Source organism: Ascaphus truei, chromosome 1 (assembly GCF_040206685.1).
Source record: "Ascaphus truei isolate aAscTru1 chromosome 1, aAscTru1.hap1, whole genome shotgun sequence".
Lineage (NCBI taxonomy): Eukaryota > Metazoa > Chordata > Amphibia > Anura > Ascaphidae > Ascaphus > Ascaphus truei.
The window spans coordinates 310,984,392-311,003,615 of record NC_134483.1 but is presented as its reverse complement, the minus strand read 5'-3'; the positions used below and the strand labels follow the sequence as shown (position 1 = coordinate 311,003,615).

The window sequence follows — 19,224 nt, the reverse complement described above, 5'->3', positions numbered from 1 at the left end:
CTACAAAAAACACACGTGTTGGTGTGCGTGTGCACGTGTGCGTGTGTGTGGTGTGTATATATATATATATATATATATATATTTATACTGTATATATAATTAATTCCCATAAAACGTGATGGAAAACTGTCTCCTGTTGGCCAATGCATTTTAGGTAAAAAAAAAAAAAGTGTATATATATATATATATATATAAACAGTGTTCGACAAACCTATACATTTGTTCGCCCCGGGCGAGTGGATTTAACATCATGGCGAACTCCTATTGGCCCAAGCAGCACATGTGTGGTACTAGGTGGCGAGTAGATTTTTTTTGTTCGGCGAATAGATTTTTTGGTGATTTGTCGACCTCTGTGTATATATATATATATATATATATATATATATATATATATATATATATATATATATATATATAAAACCATGAAACTAAGACTAGTCTATACATTATCGTTTGTGCTGTAGATTAATAACCAACAGTTCCTGTAAAATTATTCAAGTGAATGACTTTGTTCCACTGTAACAAATAGACGATGAATGGATGTACACGTACCATGTATTAATTGGCCTAATTCAGACCATTGCCATGAATCGCTGTACCGTCAAAATTGAATTAAAACTATCCAGTGCACGCAATTGATTTAATGACGACTCTCATGGGTTTAAATAATTTCTTCGCTGTCCCCGATATTCCTGATTGTAACAAAGTTGATGATCCACTGAACATTGTTTGCTTGCAGTACTACAAGAATGAATCATTCGGTTAGAACCATTAAACACTCCTTAATGTCTCAGTATTGCTTTAGCATCGCTATGGTGCTTTCATTTGTTTAGTTTATATCTGTTAGAAACCAGTAGTGTGGTAGACATTAGCAGGGCCGCCGACAGATTTCCTGTGGCCCAGGACTAGAGCTTCGCCCACTCCCCCGGTGTTGGCACCGCACCCCCCCCCCCCCCCATGCTGGCAGCCTTGTGAGCCCTCCCTGTTTACACCTGTATCTCTCCCCCGTCTTCCCTTCTCTTCCTCTCTTGCTCTCCCCCCTCCCTCTCATGTACCCCTCCCCTCTCCCCCCCGACGCTATCACTCAATTACCCCCTCTCACTCAGTCACCCCGTCCTCACACTCATTCCCCCTCCCAACACAAACACCACTACACCACCCTCAGATACACACACTGCACACCAGCTGCAACCTCCCCCAGACGCAAACACTCCACCCCCCCCACCCCCCCAAGGTGCAAACATCCCCCTCAGATGGAATTACCACAACCCCCCCCGGATACAATTACCATTACCCCTCTATACAATTATCACTAAACCCTACCAGATACAATTACCACTACCCCCCCAGATACAATTACCACAACCCCCCCAGATACAATTACCACTACCCCCCCAGATACAATTACCACAACCCCCCCAGATTCAATTACCACTACCCCCCCAGATTCAATTACCACTACCAACCAGATACAATTACCACTACCCCCCCAGATACAATTACCACTACCCCCCCAGATACAATTACCACTACCCCCCCAGATACAATTACCACTACCCCCCAGATACAATTAAAACATTCCCCCCTCCCCCACAGATTACCAATTACCACTGCCCCCTCCGATACAATTACCACTACCCCCCAATGCACCTCTCTCCCACCGGTACACACTGAAAGCTGGGCCTGACTTCCGGGTGCACCCTCTTCCGGTGCGCACCGGCGGTAGAGATAGCCCCGGCGTCAGAAGAGGTAAGCTGTAGCTGGGAAGAGTCGGAGCCCGGCAGCTGTGCCCGGCCTCTGGTTGCTGCGCCAAGTTCCGGCTCCCGGCTCTTCCCAACTTCTGCCTGACTCTTCCGATGCCGGTTCTCTCTCTCCCGCCAGTGCACATCGGAAGCTGGGTGCACCCGGAAGTCAGACCCAGCTTCTGGCACGCACTGACGATAAAGAGAGGACGGCATGGGAAGATGAGGCAGCAACTTGGGAGAGCTGGGGCCCGGCAGTGACAGCAGCAACCAGAGGCCCAGCAGCTGAATATAGAAGTTGGCCGGATCAACTTCCAGCACCGGCAGACCAGGCACCCCGCAGCCATTGAGCCCGGGGCACCTGTCCCGGCTCTCTTTTCCCCCTGTCAGCAGCCCTGGACATTAGCAAAAATGACACAATTGCAGTAAATAGGATATCATCCGACAAGGCCATCAGTGGGATTTAGTGCAATTTACAATACGTCATGACCAGTTTGTTTATTACGCTATTGAAAGTACTTCTATAGAATGTGAATGATGTCAATGAGCAAATGTGTATTTTAGTTTTAAGTGTATTCAGACATGCTCAGAAATATACACAACATGATAGAAGTGAATTGAATCTTTAATGCATAATGCAATCTTATATCGTCTTTATGCTATATCATTCTGTGTGCATTATTCTTTACAGAGCCCATTATGGTCATGCAGCACACCAATTTAATGCATACGTATGCTAATGAAAAATGATTGCTTAAATTCGAATATTTGGGATAGGTTCACTACAGACATACATAGATTTTTTTTTGTAGTACTTTCTCAGGTAAAATTACATTCTAGCTATTTTGCTCACTCAAATGTTGGTGCATATGTGCAAACAATGTATTCAAATGTATTTAAAAACATGCTAAATATTTTCTAATAGGAGAAAATATGCATTGTGTCTACACACAATATCACTATGGATGTTCTTCCGTATATGTTTGTGGTTGTTTGTCATTCTGGTTATGTAATTGATGTCACTCTGTACCCCCATTGTACTGCGCTGCGGAATATGTTGGCACTTTACAAATAAACGATAATAATAATCATTAAACTGTGATAATATTGATCGGAGCACTATTGCATGGTAACTCCCATTGACATGATTGACACCGTTTAATGAATGACCCTTTTATGTTGTACATTTGGAAAAGTTTTTGCTATTTAGTATATGTCTATATTTAAAGCTGCAGTTCAGTCAATATCCTGCATGTGTGTTTATTTAATAAATCAGTTCTGTAGTAAGAAAAAATACTTTTAGCATTTTCTGTTTTAAAAAAAACAACTTTGAAAGACCAATTTTCTTGTATTCTATTTTAACAGCCATTTGCTAAGGCACTGCCCCTTCATGTCCTGTCACAAGCCCAGGCACACCCCTTTGTCAGCCCTGCCCTCCCTCTAGCACATGTCAGTGCAGGAGTGCTCATGAATATTCATGAGCTTCCACTGACCGACAGAAGCAAATGAAAACAAATTCCAGCTCTAATTATGTCACCAAATTTCGCCTATCAATACATGGAGAACGAATTGACTGGCAGCTATACAGTTCTTTAGGTAATTAGAGATTGCACACATGAAACTATTGAAGTAAAAAAATTAATTAAAAAAAAAAAAAAGACTGAACTGCAGCTTTAAGGTATGGTTAAGGTATACTTGAGTATATGAGCAGGGCCAATATTGTTAAACAAATCTCCCATCATCGTGCTTATACAGTAGATAGATATAGGTGTAAGAAATTATATCTAGTTAAACCACAAGTGCTTTAGCTAGGTGAAAGGCTACATTAATAGTTGTCTTTTTTTGATTACTCCTGGAATAAATCCTTGTGTCAGTAAAGGCTTGTACTACTGTGGATCAAATTATAATTCAGAAGGAAAGGTAGCTCTACATCAGGGTTTCAAATAACAGTGATAACATTATCCTAAGGGAAGCCTTTTTAGAATGGATCTTTCATGAATGTATTTTGTACCAAATTTACCCCACTTGAAGAGTTACCAAGAACGTACCGAGAACCACGTTGGATCAAGATCTGTGTAAGATTCTTGATAAGCGAGAGTAATACTTTTGGTTAATTCTTACATTTGGGGTTTGTATCAATTTACTGTAGTCTCTACATTGCATTGTAGAGACTAAAGTTGATACCAACCTCAAATGAGCTACAGTAGATCAACGAGCAAAAAGAGAATGACTGCTATTGTACTTGTGTTCCTTCCTCAAACTCTTACCAAATGTGAGTTGTATTTACGTAAGATAGATACAGGTTCGTGGCAGAGTACCTTGACAAACTTGTTCCATGAATTCCATCTACGGTGACAAAAAAAAAAAGGTTGATTTCAGTACGTATGGGTATATTCCTGAAAAGGAGTCAAACAATAACTTCAGATATCTTGGGTAAAACCTTAACGCAATACATTTTTTTTACGTAGTGTGAATTATTTCCCCCGAAAATGTGCTGTAGTAGTTTTCTAGAGCACACACTGATGCAGGAAGGCAGAGCCCTCTATTCCAGGGGTGAGCAAACTTTTTATGCCGAGCCCCCCTTTTCACCCATGAAATTTCTCAGGTCCCCCTGCTTGATGTAATCAAAATCACATGGAAAAAAAAAAACTTTATTCAACGGTACACAATGTAAATACAAATATGTCTAAATACTTACATATTTCAACAGCTCGCGCTTGCAAAATTAGGCTGCGTCCACGCTGCCGCTGAGAGCGGTGACATCACCAACTCTCCAAGCATGAGCACAGGGTGTCCTGCATAATTTTGGCACAAGTGGGGGGTGGGGGGCGTGGATCGGGGCTATTTTTGTGTGTGTGTGTGTGTGCATTGACTGCTGCTGAGCGCGCTTCAAAGTAAATTTTGTTTGTCTCCCCAACTGTCAAGCTTGGGAGAGCGTACGTGCACAAAGCCAATCCTTGGGGGGGGGGGGTCATTCATCCACCTCTTTGCTTACCTCCCTTGCCTCTCTCCCTCCCCCCCCTTTTTTCTTCTCCCATTTACCTTTTTATTCTCCCTGCTCTTTGGCTTGCTGTTAATTATTTATTTATTTTCGGTTATCAGTGTTGTGTTTTCACTTTTTTTAATTTTTTTTTAATTTTTTTTGTACATTCATAGTATAATTGATATAGTGGCAGCCTACCCTTTCACTTGCAGAGGATAACAGCGAAGCGTGTTGCCAGCGGAGGAGAGCAGGACCACAGCGCTATTGCAGGGCAGACACCGGAAGGAGGGGCGTTTGACATCACAGCGCTGGGGTGTGCTCCTCCCAGTACATTCGAAGCCCCCGCGCGTGCTCACACACACCATCACGTGGCTGCCACCTGTACTATCCTGTTTAGCCGCCCACGCACATCTTTGGCTGCCCGCCCGCACACATCTTCTTGGCCACCCGCTCACAGCTTTTTCGCCCTCCCACGCACCCAGGTTTCGCCGCGCCGTATTCAATCACAACACACACACACAATCACAACACAGACACAGCACATATACTCAATCACAACACACACAGATAACACACGTATATCACAACCAACACAGACACAACACACACTCAATCACAACCAACATAGACACAACACACAGCACACACATAATCACAACACACACACAGACACAACACCCACACACTCACTCAGAGCACACACAACACAATCATAACACACAAGACACAATCACAACACACACACTCAATCACAACCAACACAGACACAACACACACACAATCACAACCAACGCAGACACAACACCCACACACACACACCCCCACAGCACATATACTCAATCACAAAACACAGACACAATTCACAATCACAACACACACATACTCAATCACAACTCACAGACACAACACAACTCGCACACAATCACAACCAACACAGACACAACAAACACACACACACTTTCACCTGGGGGGGTGGGGTGCTGCTGAAAACAACATACAAAACATTGTGCAAAACTCCTTCCACTTGTTCCAGAAATCCCCTATATCATTGCAGACCAATGCAGACATACAAGAAAAGGCTGCAAACAAAATTAATATATAGACACTGCCTGTCACGGGGTAGAAATGGACGGAATTGTCAAAATACATTTCCGGGATTTCCAGAGCTTTCCGTTAAAAATGAGTTCTGCGGTGTAAAATACGTCAACGGATTGTGCCAGTTTCAATCCGTGCGGATAAATACACATATTCCGCCATTGAATACAATCCGGACGGATTTTTAAGAACCAAATATTCCTCATTCCGTTGTCAGATTGTTAAAAATCCGACTACGAATTATTAATCCGCCATATGGATTGTCAGTGATATTAAAAACAAATCCAGGAAAAGACGAATCACCCTTTTTGAGACTGATTCACGGAAATCCACAGACCAAAGGAACTAGCCAATCAAATAGTGGGACCAAATCCGGCAAAATAATTTGCCCATCTCTAGTCAGTCAAAGGTATATTTCAGCGCAAGTTGCAACAAAACAGCACTGCACGAATATTTAGGCAAGAAGACCCCAATAAGGTTTCGATCACGATGTATTAGGTGAGCCTGACAAACCGGATTTCAAAAGACAAAGGGAAGAAGAAAGTGAAATACAGCTTTTTATGTCAGAATAAGAGACCTTCCAGAATTGTTGTAAAAACTGGAGAAAAACATGAAAATAGTTATAAATCACCACCAAGTGACTTTGTCTTGGCTTAGTGAATGCCATACAGAGATCTCCAACTACCTTTATCATTCAAATGTTGCATTAGCTAATAATGTAAAATTGATGTCATCAAGGTGCAAATCTTTTTGTTTGTTCGCTTGTTTGTTTTAACCATCATGAGCCCAATGCTAGTTTTCTTTATCAAAAACCTACAGTAGCGGAAGGTTTCAGATTTTTAAGGCTCAAAAAACCCTGTCTGCCTGACTACTTCTAGTTTGAATCGCCTGTAATTGCACAGGTCCGTTGAGAAAAGCTGACAGCCATTTCAATCTGTTCAAAAATTGCCTAATTGAGGGAGAGGTTTAATTTCATAGTAACTTCGTTGGTCTCAGCACTGACTAAGTAATATCAAAATTCAATCTCCTGTATTAGATTGCAGAGTGACCTTTCAATAAAACAGGTAGCATTGTCATCTCCTCTACAATTACTTACTCTTTTTTTATTAAAATGCATTTGATGCAGATGAATAACTACATGGTTTATAAAACCTGGCATTTCTGTTGCAAGGAAGCTATAATTATTTTGTCATGCCCAAATAGTGGCGCTGTGTTGAGTTAATGTACCTGGAGCAGTAATTCTACTCCTTGTACTGTAGCAAGCATCAACTGTTCCTACATCATAAAGTTTTGTGTTATACCTTTTTTTTTTTCTGATGTAATGGATATTCCAGAGGGAAAATGGTCCATTCCCTTGCTTTTTTTCCCGACTGTGAGGTATTCTATTTATTTACTTAACTTGTATAAAATAAGCACCGCGTTTCCCCCCCTCTTTTTGTTTAGTTATGGTCATGATCTGATATGAATTCTTGTACATATAATACAAATAAGATGAAATCATCAAGGCCCATATTTACTAAGAAGCGCTCTCCATAAGACACTTTTCATGCAGGAAGAAGTCGCCTTACAGCTCTATTCAAGTGAATGTCCCACAAAGGGCCATTATTTACTAAGCGGTGTAAGTCCGTAAGACACCGTCCTTGTGGCTCATTCACTTGAAGGTGTGCTAGAAGGTGTCTTATGGAGTAGCGGGGATGGCTTAGTGCATATGGCCCCTAATGCCTTTGCTCCTATAAGGCAAAGCAATGGATCATAACGGGGAATTAATAGGATGTAGTATGCATACTGTATGTCTATATTATGGAAATGATTACTTTAAAAGTATGATGCTTACTTGTGCAGACAGACACTTATTTCAGCAAAAAGCCTCTAGAGTGAAATACAGAAAATGAGTGGGCCACATTGTGATAATATAGGTTTGCCAGACGAGACGTCACGTACATATATATATATATACGTATATATATATATATATATATATATATATATATATATACGTATATATACATATATATATATACAGTATATATATATATATATATATATATATATATATATATATATATATATATATATATATATATATATAAGAGAGAGACAGAGACAGAGACATACTTTACTGTTCCTGAGGAAGGCCCCATTTTGGAGGACTGAAACGTTGGGTTTCTTGATGTACCACTATTTTCACCAATACACTTTGTGAAGTTTTCGACAAATTGAGTGCTGTCTCTTGCTTTACCAGACCTTGGAATGGTAACGTATGTCTATATTATCCATGTGGGGCAAGCACCTACAGCCTATCAGCACCTAAGGAGTGCCAACTGTTCTATTTGACTATATATATATATATATATATATATATATATATATATATATATATACACATATATACATACATACTGTATATACATACATATATACATACATATATACATACATACATACATACATACATACACTGGCGACACACTTTATTCGAGCTTGGCTAGTCCCACGAATTCGGGTATACCCGGGTGTATTGAGGTTTGTGACTGTTTTCTGCCCGAGTGCATTGAGTTATTTTCCAAGCAGGGATTGAAGCATTTTATTCCCGCTGGCTGCAATACTGCACAGTATATATATATATACTGCATTACAATTCATGAATTTATGCCATCTGGTAGACACGCGAAGCATTGCAGCCTATTAAATCCTAATCATTATCATTTAACAGATCAGCCGCCCGTCAGCCAGGCATGAACCCAGGCTGGGAAGGCAAACGCAACGGGGCTTGTCAGAGGTGAGGAGTGGCGCATTCCAGGTATCTGCCAGGTACATACCGGGTATTTGCTCGAATAAAGTGTGTCGGTGCAGTACATACATACAGGGTTGTCCCTTTTTAAATGAATTGCCCCATTATCCCCGAAAGGTCTGTCGGGACGCATAATTGTCCCGCATTTCAGGGGCAGCGGGATAGTTCAGGGGTCCCGCAGGTCAGGCCGGTAGTGACAGGAAGAGGAGAAGGATGGCGGCGGGCAGTTCCAAAAGGTGGGCAATGGCGACGGAAGATGAGGGCAAGGTCAGAGCCCGTCCCAGCCGTCCGACCTGAAAGTCAATGACAACTTCCGGTGTCTGCTGCCAGGACGGGCTCCACTCCACAGGTAAGAGCTGTGGACTCCGACTAGGCACTTTTAGCGAGGAGGGGGTTGAGAGTTGCAGGTGGGCTGAGTGATGGGGGCAGAAGGGGGGCTGAGAGATGGAGGGAGAGGGGAGAAATTGAGGGAGAGAATGATGGGGGAGAGGACAGAAAATAGGGGGTGAGAAACAGTGTGTGTTTTTGTTCACAAAAACATATAGGACATCTATGGCTTTAAATTAGATTTTCCTAATGGATTTCGGCCTCCCCTATAATAAAAACTTGAATGTGGCAACTTTAGGTAGCACAGAACAAACAGTAGTAGGATTATTCAGGCAACGAAGTGAGCTGACAAGCTACTTTGGATATGTGAGGCCCAGAGAAATGAAGTGTAAAGCCCACTTCACAAGGGGCTGCAAGTAACACTAGGTTCTCACACTGCTTTAACCAAAAATAAGCCACTTATAAATATAAAATAGTCAAAGAAATGTTCTTATGTCATTGTTATGAAATCAGGTTTTGACATCAATGAGTAATAGAAAAAGGTGAGTTTGGCGGTTCACAATCGAAAGAAAACACTCCAGAGGGTTTTTTATTTTGTGCTACATGTGCCAATACATTTTTCCAGAAACGTAATCTACAGCCCCCGGAGTGTTTTCTTTCGATTGTGAACCACCAAACTCACCTTTTTCTACTCTGCAACGGACATCGGCAGGAACACATCGAAAAACGCTGCAACATTTGAGGAGATCCCGTGAGTACTTTAATATACCAATGAAGATAACACCCACATGTCTTAGGTGACTCAGTGCTTCCTTTACGGTAAGCTAGTCATGCACCATTGATCTTTCAAATCGCTGATACTTGATTTATAAAGACATCAAGTTCCCTCTACATAGATGCTCACCAACAAGGGATTCACATTATTATAATGCTCAATTGTGCAACGAGTTCTTATAATTGCAACACTGTTCTTAAAGTGTTACTCTGTGGATTACAGCTTCAAAGGTTTTTTGGAAGCACTGTTCTGTTTGTTGCTACAAACTACCTCTTCTCAATGAGTAATAGGCACACTCTTTCTTCATACTGTTTTCACCGGCCTCCTTTCCTTCTTACGGTTTAAGCACTAGAGAAGGTATTATTAGGGTTGCCTTTCAAATTATCATCTCTTTTTATTGTTTACCCTACTACCTCATGCACAATCCTTTTTACAACTTCTTCTCTGTTTCCACACAAAGGCCACAAAGTATTGCTGTGCTGGTGAGTTAGTGTCCAAGCAGTCAAAAAGCACGTACCTCTGTTCTGAGAGAGTGATTTACTGGGTCAAAAAGCACCTTGGGAACTATTAATGCTTCAAAATTAGGCGTTTTACTGTTACATTTACACATTTTTTTGTCATTCATCTTAACTTTTATTTATTTTTTTAAATTAAGTTTTTTTTGCTTTAAAGCTGCATTAAAAAAAATAAAGAACTCCGTTTAATTCAATATGTGCAGCAATACAATCTACACACTGACAAGTGATTAGCCAAGTTGCCGATCGATCTGTACTCCTGTAATCGATCGCTGAAGATTCGGCTTGGGGTTCACTAAATGCATTTTGGGCCCTGTTCTGCTGCACAGACAGCCAAAGATCTGTGAGGAAGATCATGTGACCAGGCAGCCACTAGATTCAATTGGTTCACTGCTAGAGAGGACAGGGCTCAAAAAGGTGATGCTGTTTCAGAAGGGAATGGGGATGTGACTGTAAACAGGTGTGTCACGGTAGACCAGGACTTTTAACACATTTATATTTTTGGGATCATTCACTAGGCAAAAAAAGATGGTGGAATAAAATGAGGTTTTTTCGGGTAAACCCACGTACACACAATGAAATACAAAATACAGACGGAATATACATACTGGTGAAGAGTTGAATATACACACTTACTGAGGTCTGGGGGTTGAAAACTAGACTTTCCTAGGTGTCTCAGAGAACAAAGATGGCTTTTGGGCCTATTCCTCTGCCCCTCCTTACTACCAAATGGCCCGACACTTCTGGATATCCTGGTTCTCCTTTGAGCACAGATGTCTATGCAGACATCCTGGCTCCTATGTAAATGCTCAGACAATATTTATACATATAGAATGACACACTATAAACCATACTTTAAGAAAGTATAAACCTTGGGGAACCTTGTCTATGTTTGGGAAATTAGTTTGGGATATCTGGGCTCGAAAACCAGGAGTGTTAAGGACACTGTGCAGCCCCAATGTAATTCACCCCGCTTACCCACAAATAGCTGGGGAGAATACAGGCACCACCAGTAACAAGGCTTCCCAAACTACTGCAAGCAAAACTAATACGTGTTTGCCCAAATATCCCACCTAAAACTTATACTCCCAAAATCTTATGTCTCTACAACACAGGGAACCTCAAAAGACCCAAAACAGGTCAGGTTTTTCCTATACTTAACATGGGACTTCCATAGTTCCGCCCCCCCCCCTTCCCCCTCCCCACCACCACCACCCAATTCTTATGTATGGACGGGTATCCACAAAGCCTACACTGTTTGCGGGGAGCCATACCAGTACCTGGGGTACCCCCTAAACCAGGGCCCCCCTTTTCGAAGTATACTAGAACATATTTCGCCATGGCTCACTTTCCTTCCCGAGCTGGTGCTGAAGCAGGATACCCTAGTGGTGAGTCACAGTTATGTTTTGAAGGGGATATATTGATGGGGCCAATGTGCACACATGTATTGCAAATCATGCCTGATTGTCGGATACATTTACCAGAGAACCGGTAACTTTGGTCCCCGACCCTGTATGCACATTCTGACAACAGTTTCCCTGCAAAATCCCCCTTAAAACTCATGCACCCAAAATCCCTGGTTAAATGCATGCCCGGAAAGGAATAAACGCAGAAAATATGGTTAATACATTTTGGGCAGTGGATTGCTGCCCAAATACAAATGGGGCTAACTATCTGGGTTCCCTAACATGGACCCTTGTCCCCCTGCTCCCAAAGTCCCTTTCTGCAGCTAACTCCCTATGGGAAATCACACCCCCACTAGGCATCCCTACGACATAACCGTAACATGGGAACAGAGATACATAAAAATACATTGATTTATCCTACAGGACCTAAGAGCTAACCCTCTTGGCCCATTACCTGTGGTTCACAGAGGCAGCCGGCTTGGCTTAACCTTTATTTGGAAGGCCAGCTACCTCCTACCGTCACAGGTTGCTATAGGAACAGAAATGCTACAAGTATTTTCTCATAGTACAGAACTGATTTATTGGGAAAAAAAAAACACATGTAGGATATTGCTTGAACTGCAGATATAAAACGCAATCAATTTGTGTGGTTACATGGAGCATTAAGCAAGGCTAGAAGATTGATACATGTAATAAAGGGAAGTTCAGTTTGCATAATCTTTGTCTATCTAAGAGACACAGGTCAACTGTATGAAACCTGATGTACATTTTTTTGTAGCAAACAAGAGTAACCAATGAGCATTAACAGTTATCCAGAATGTGTCAAGGATCACTTCGCCGTCCGAGAGGGGCTGCAATGTATTTCCTTAGTGTGTTGTTGGCCCTTTTTTTTATATAGCATATGGATTAAGTAAAATAAACAGGAGGCACCTTTCATGAGACTTCCTAATTTGATGACAACTGGGGACAAGTTCATAACTGTGTTCAAGAGAGCAGATGCCACCCCTATATACATGTTAGTGGTTCCAGCCCTTATTTGGGTACTAGGCCACGCGATCTCTCTTGCAGGTAGCGACATGAAAGGGCGCTGACCTCACAAGGACCAAAGGGACCTGTTCAAGAGGATACATATTTGTGGCTGAAGGCTTTAATAAAGATACTAATACATATTTATAACCCCTTCACAGGCAATGTGTGACAGACCTAGTGACAGTGTAAGGATTATGATAGTTTAATGTAATTGTAATAGCCCAAAATGTGGGACGGGATTGAGCTCTTTTAGGCCTCGGCCATGTTCCCTGCTTGCTGGCGGAAGCGCGCTCATGCGCGCTTCCGCTCAGCACTGAGCCCCTACAGCCGCAATTAGAGTGGCTTTAGTAGGGGCTCACCTATGCTTCTGCAAGCGCGCGGAAGCATAGGTCAGGGGAATTTAAAATTCCCCCGCTTGCCGGCGCGACAGGCTGGTCACGTGAGCGGTTCGCCGAATGAGGGCGAAACAGCTCCGTGACGTCACTGGCCCGCTCCCAGCCAGTGACGTGCCTGCCCCCTGACAGCGCGTGCGGTAAGCAACCGCAAGGCCAGGGAAAACACCCGCTTTCCCTGAGCCTCAGCACGCCGGCAGGGAGCCTGCCCGAGGCCTTAGCTAGTCCCTTAGCGACTTCATTTTGGTGATGTCACTGTGGTTTGGGCATTACCATGTGCTGATGCAGTGCCCATGTCTCCCCTGTAGCTTGCTCTGCCTGCTTCTATAACAGGGAGGGGAAGGGGGAATAATGGAGATGCACCTACTGATATATTGAAGGTTAAAAAGATGATAACACTGGCCAAAACATTGGTAAAATTAAGGAGATCTGTTCATCTTCCATTGACTTTCATTTGGTTTCAGAAACCTTTTATCAGGAAAAAATTTGATTGTTTTAGATAACTATCTCAGTCTCTAAAATAGCTATTATGACTAATTAGATGTAATTTATAATTTTTGTTTGCTGTAAATTGTGTAATGTCCTTTCAGTCTTTACTAAGTGTGCCACTGTGAACTTAGCCCATTTAAACAATGAGGAAGTTTGCTGGCCTCCAATGTATCAGCCCACCGCCAGATGCTTTTACCAGTTGGCAGTAATCACTTCTCTTGTTTAAAGTTGCTAAGGGTGTGATGTGCAGATGTAGCAGGCTTATCTGTTTCCTTTTTTAAGGTATACTTGGTGTAAGAGACATGTGCAGAGGTACACACAGGGAAACAGTTTTGTGGAAATTAAAACATGGCTTTATTTAGCCTGTCCCTTTAAACCGTGCACAGAATACCAAAATTAAAAAATAAAAACCTATCCCTGTATAAGTGCTAACTCACGTCCCCAGTCCCTGTCTGCAAGCCTGAGAGGAAAAGTACATTACCAGCCTATCACCCCAAAGTCTCAAGAGATACCTCAAAGCAGGTGTCCTTTGTGGCAGTCTCTGGGTTTGGTTGGTATTCCAGGAATAGGACCAGGAATAGCAGTCTGGTTCCTGGTGTCTTGCTAAGGCACAGCCTTGTGCTCAAGACATCATCTCCCTAAGCAGCACAGTTGGGTTTGTGCTCAGGAGTCCTCCTGTCAGTTTCTTGCAGGAGGCTTTTTTACCTGTCTGATTATCCTGGTGGAGACTGGTTAATTGACTGGCTGCAATAAACCAGCTCCCTGCTGGATTACTCAGACTTCTGAGGCTTTCTAGAAAAGCCTAATTGAGACAGCATTAATTCCCTGTTAAACTCGGGCATATTATTAGTATTGTTTATTTGTTAATCACCACCATATTCTGCAGTGTGGTGGGGGGGGGGGAGCACCGAATTGTGTAAATTGCATAAACAGAATGACATACCAAATAAGTGCAGACAAGAGCAAACAGATGCAAGAGGTAAGTGTTCATGAGAGTTTAGAATCTAGAGGGAATTAGGGCCAGTGTTGACACAAAGGGTAAAGTGGCTGCTCATTGTGGGACGGAGTATACTATAGAATGGTGTATGGTCAAGCCGCACAGTTGATCCTATTTAGGTTTTGTGGTGTGGATGTTAGGGGGTTGATAGCGTGGAGTTTGGTCCAGCCCCACAGCTGTTCCGAAATGGTTGGGGTGGGGGATTTTAAGGGTATGCTAGAACGGCTTCCTTAAAAAGTTGAAAAGTCAGAACTAGAGTTTTACATTTGTTTCTAAAAACTATGGGAGGCCTGTGTAGTGATTTGCATAGTTGAGCAGCGGAAGCGGAGCGGTGAGTGAGGTAGATGGGTCTCGTCGCAGAATTTTGGATGGATTGGAGTTGAGACAGGCAGACAAGGGGAATTCTAGCTAGGAGAAGGTTGCAGTCATCAAGTCGGGACATGATAGTGAATTTAATAGTGTCATGAGTACGAAAAGGGCATATCCTAAGGAAATTTCTGAGGTGGAGCTGGCAGGACTGAGAAAGGCAATGAAGGAGTGGGCAGAATCAGAATTGTGGTATTTTTTTTACAGTGAGGTAGTTTGGTTGTAGTGGTGGCATTGGAAGGGGAAAGAGTATTACTGTAGTTCTGTTTTGGACATTTTAAGCTTCAGATAATGGTGGGATATCCAGAAGGAGATTGCAGAGAGACAGTTGGTGACACGGGACAAGAGAGACGTGCAGAGATCAGGGGAGGTGAGGTAAATTTGGGTATCAGTGGCATAGAGATGATACTGAAAGCCAAAAGATTGTATTAGTTCACCAAGAGAAGAGGTGTAGAGTGATAATAATAGAGGGCCAAGGATAGAGCCTTGTGGGACTTCAACAGAAAGTGGGAGTGAAGAGGAGGAGACTCTGGAGAAGAAGACACTGAAAGAGCGGTTGAATAGGTAGGACATGAACCAGGAGAGGGCTGTGTCCCGGGGTCCAATGGAGTGGAGAGTGTGCAGGAGAAGGGGATGATCAACAGTGTTGAAGGCAATAGCGAGATCCAGGAGAATTAGTTAGGAGAAATGACCCTTAGATTTAGCTGTGTGTAGGTAACTGGACACTTTTGTTAGTGCTATCTCAGTGGAGAGTAGAGGACGGAAACCAGATTGCAAAGAGTCAAGCAGGGAGTTGGAGGAGAAAGTGAATCATGCAGAAGCTGCTAAAGTACATGTAACTTGGAGGAAAGGAGAGAAAAGAGGTGGTATGGTTGTTAGAGCGAGGTTGGGTCAAGAGAGTGTATCTTTAGAATGGATGGGATGAGTGCTTGTTTAAAGGAGGATGGGAATGTGCTGCAGATGAGGGGTTAAAAATGTGAGTTATGGTGGGGCTTAGCGCTCCAAAGAGGATGAGTTTTACAAACATCAGTCAGGTCTCAGGTACCATAAACCTCCTAATCTAAGAATCTGCTTCAAATGTAAGAAACTTTTTTTTTTCAAGAAAAAGGTGCAGTGCATCAGAACATATGTGTTCTCCTGCTTTTTCCCCATTCTTTATATGTAGAGGTACTAAATAACTGTCTAAAATGTGTTATATATTTGATATAACCTTTCATCTTTTGTATGTCCGTCACAAATATGTGCAGCTTTTCTCTTTTTTTTTTTTTTTTCTTTCCCACCAGCATGCAGTGCACTTTTAATTAATTGATTTATATAGTGATAATGTAATGTGCCCCTGCCGATATATATTCTGACCTGTAATCATTTTTCTACTTTCAAACATCTAGGATGAATATAAACCAGAAAAGGCTTTGTCAGAAGATGATTTAAAAAACGCTGTCAGCGTACATCACGCCATGGCATCTAAGGCAACAGATTATGAGAAACGGCCTAATGTCCTGAAACTTAAAACAGCAGACTGGAGAGTATTTCTCTTTCAAGCACAGTAAGTATGTTATTTCCCAGAAATAATGAAGTGGATCAAATTTGTGTCTACAGTGATGACAATACCTGTAGGAAGACAGAGTGGCAAAAATCAGATAAGAATATAGTGATCCATCACAAACTTTTACAGGACCACAGTAAACTAATAACATTGGAATGTTAATGGAGTTAAATGTTGGGGGTTTTTTTGTTTGAAGGTACTCCCCACATTCCTTAAATATCTCTCAAATTTAAATTGCAGTTTAGTAAATAAGCCCCATAGTCTCACTCAGTAATCCACCCTAACTTTAGGGACTATATCACAGGTCTGCTTCAACGTATTTTGCGAACTCTGGTTGCATATTTAATAGTGCAGCAGTTCAGTTAGAACATTAAAGAGACAGTTATTAAGATTTTTAATGTAGGATTGAAGTAGTGGGTCTCCAGAGCTGAACCCCGTTGATCTCAGTTCCGAGGACCCACTGCTTCCGGAGATACTTACCTGCAGTGGGTGCTGGTAGCTAGCAGGGTTCACGTAATGGCGGAGTTTCAAAGCTCATGGCCTATGCGGGCCAATAGGAAGTCATGAGGTTTGACTTCCTATTGGTCCACATGACGTGGGAGCTTTAAACTTTGCTGAGATACTGCCACCAGCTCTAGAGGTCTGTATCGCGAGAAGCAGGGAGTCGACTGGAGCTGAATTTAATGGGTTTCAGCTCCAGAGACCACCTGCTCCAAACCTATGTTAAGAAATAATAAGTAAGAAGGATATGCATTGCTCGTTTAATACAGAGATTCTATGTGCTGTGTGTTTTTCTCTGGCATTACTGGTAGCTGTTTGTTGCAGACTCAGTTAGTCATAATTCAGGAAATCCATGTGAATAATCTTGGAGCAGGATAGATACAGCTACTTGGGTTTGTACTGAAGCTTTAAATCTTTCTATTGCAGAAGCACTGAGGAAATGGAATTATGGATTAACAAAATCAACTGTGTGGCTGCGGTATTTTCTGCTCCACCCTTTCCAGCTGCAATAGGTTCCCAGAAGAAATTTAGTCGCCCGTTACTGCCTGCCACCACTACCAAACTGTCTAAGGTTTGTACTTCTCCCAGAGAAAATGTTTAATGTATTACTTTGTATTTCTAACGCACTGATATACTCCACACAGCATACTGTACGTTACTTTGTGTTTATAACACAGTGACATATTTCGCATAGCAAATGGTCATACAGTTCAAGAAGTGCTCTTCACCATTTAATTGGTAATTGAAAATGCTTCACTTAGCAATTCATTTCAAGCAGAGGGAAATTAACTGTTGCAATGAAAACACTTTACTTTTGGAAATTGCAAGATACCATCAATTGCATCTAAAAAACATAGAAGTTAGAAGCAGACTAATAATACATGTTAGTAGCATAGGAAGTGTTTAACCACTGCTCAACCTTAATATTCAAATCATATAAGTAGACAGTAAGCGGTGCATGGGAAATAGAAACATACTATTTGTAGGGATGATCCAGAATGACCACAAAAAAGAATTCCCATAGATTTGCACTCAACTTAATAGTATATCTGAGTAGATGGAAACAAATTTCCAAACCATATGGGAGGCCAGAAGGTTTAAAACACAAAACAAAAAATTATTTATTATTCAATTAAAAAAAAAATTGTGTTTTCAATTAGAAGAGTTAATTAAATAATTAAATAATAAATAATTTTTTGTTTTGTGTTTTAAACCTTCTGGCCTCCCATATGGTTTGGAAATTTGTTTCCATCTACTCAGATATACTATTAAGTTGAGTGCAAATCTATGGGAATTCTTTTTTGTGGTCATTCTGGATCATCCCTACAAATAATAATACAGCTAAACCCCGTTATAACGCGTGTCTCGGGGTCCACCCCGAGACCACCGCGTTACTAACGGGGTCGCGAGAAAAAAAATGGCCGCCGCGCTTTAGCGCATATTCATCCCGCGGGACAGGAGATGGGAGCGGGCATGTCCCTCCGCTCCCCGCTTCCCCCTGTCACCGCGGGGCAGGAGATGGGAGCGGGGATGTCCCTCCTGTCCCCGCTTCCCCCTGTCACCAACCCCCACAGCACAATGACTTCCCACCCCCTTAACTTTGTGAAACAAAAGTCACAAGACAGGCAAAATACATCTGTTAAAGTGCAGTTGTCTGTTTATTTCTATATAATAATTGTGTGCAGTGTGCAGTGTGTGTGCAGTGTGTGCAGTGTGTGCAGTGTGTCAGTGTGTGCAGTGTGTGCAGTGTGAGCAATGAGCAGTGTGTGTGCAGTGTGTCAGTGTGTGCAGTGTGAGCAATGAGCAGTGTGTGTGCAGTGTGTCAGTGTGTGCAGTGTCAGCAATGAGCAGTGTGTGTGCAGTGTGTGTGCAGTGTGTGTGCAGTGTGTCCAATGAGCAGTGTGCAGTGTGTGTGCAGTGTGTCAGTGTGTGCAGTGTGAGCAATGAGCAGTGTGTGTGCAGTGAGTGTGTGCAGTGTGTCAGTGTGAGCAATGTGCAGTGTGTGTGCAGTGTGCAGTGTGTGTGCAGTGTGTCAGTGTGTGCAGTGTGAGCAATGAGCAGTGTGTGTGCAGTGTGCAGTGTGTGTGCAGTGTGTCAGTGTGAGCAATGAGCAGTGTGTGTGCAGTGTGCAGTGTGTCCAATGAGCAGTGTGTGTGCAGTGTGTCCAATGAGCAGTGTGTGTGCAGTGTGTGTGCAGTGTGTCAGTGTGTGCAGTGTGAGCAATGAGCAGTGTGTGTGCAGTGTGTGCAGTGTGAGCAATGAGCAGTGTG

At 42.3% G+C, this 19,224-nt stretch overlaps 1 protein-coding gene across 11 annotated transcripts in view; it reads left to right on the top strand.

The window, feature by feature from the left end:
* Positions 1–19,224, top strand: part of PSD3 (pleckstrin and Sec7 domain containing 3) — a 586,117-nt gene that overhangs the window by 545,168 nt on the left and 21,725 nt on the right. For all 11 annotated transcript variants that reach the window (XM_075605135.1, XM_075605145.1, XM_075605197.1 and 8 more), the window contains 2 exons: positions 16,296–16,453; positions 17,381–17,525. In XM_075605135.1, coding sequence (XP_075461250.1) covers positions 16,296–16,453; positions 17,381–17,525 — 303 coding nt within the window. The remainder of the gene's footprint in view (positions 1–16,295; positions 16,454–17,380; positions 17,526–19,224) is intronic.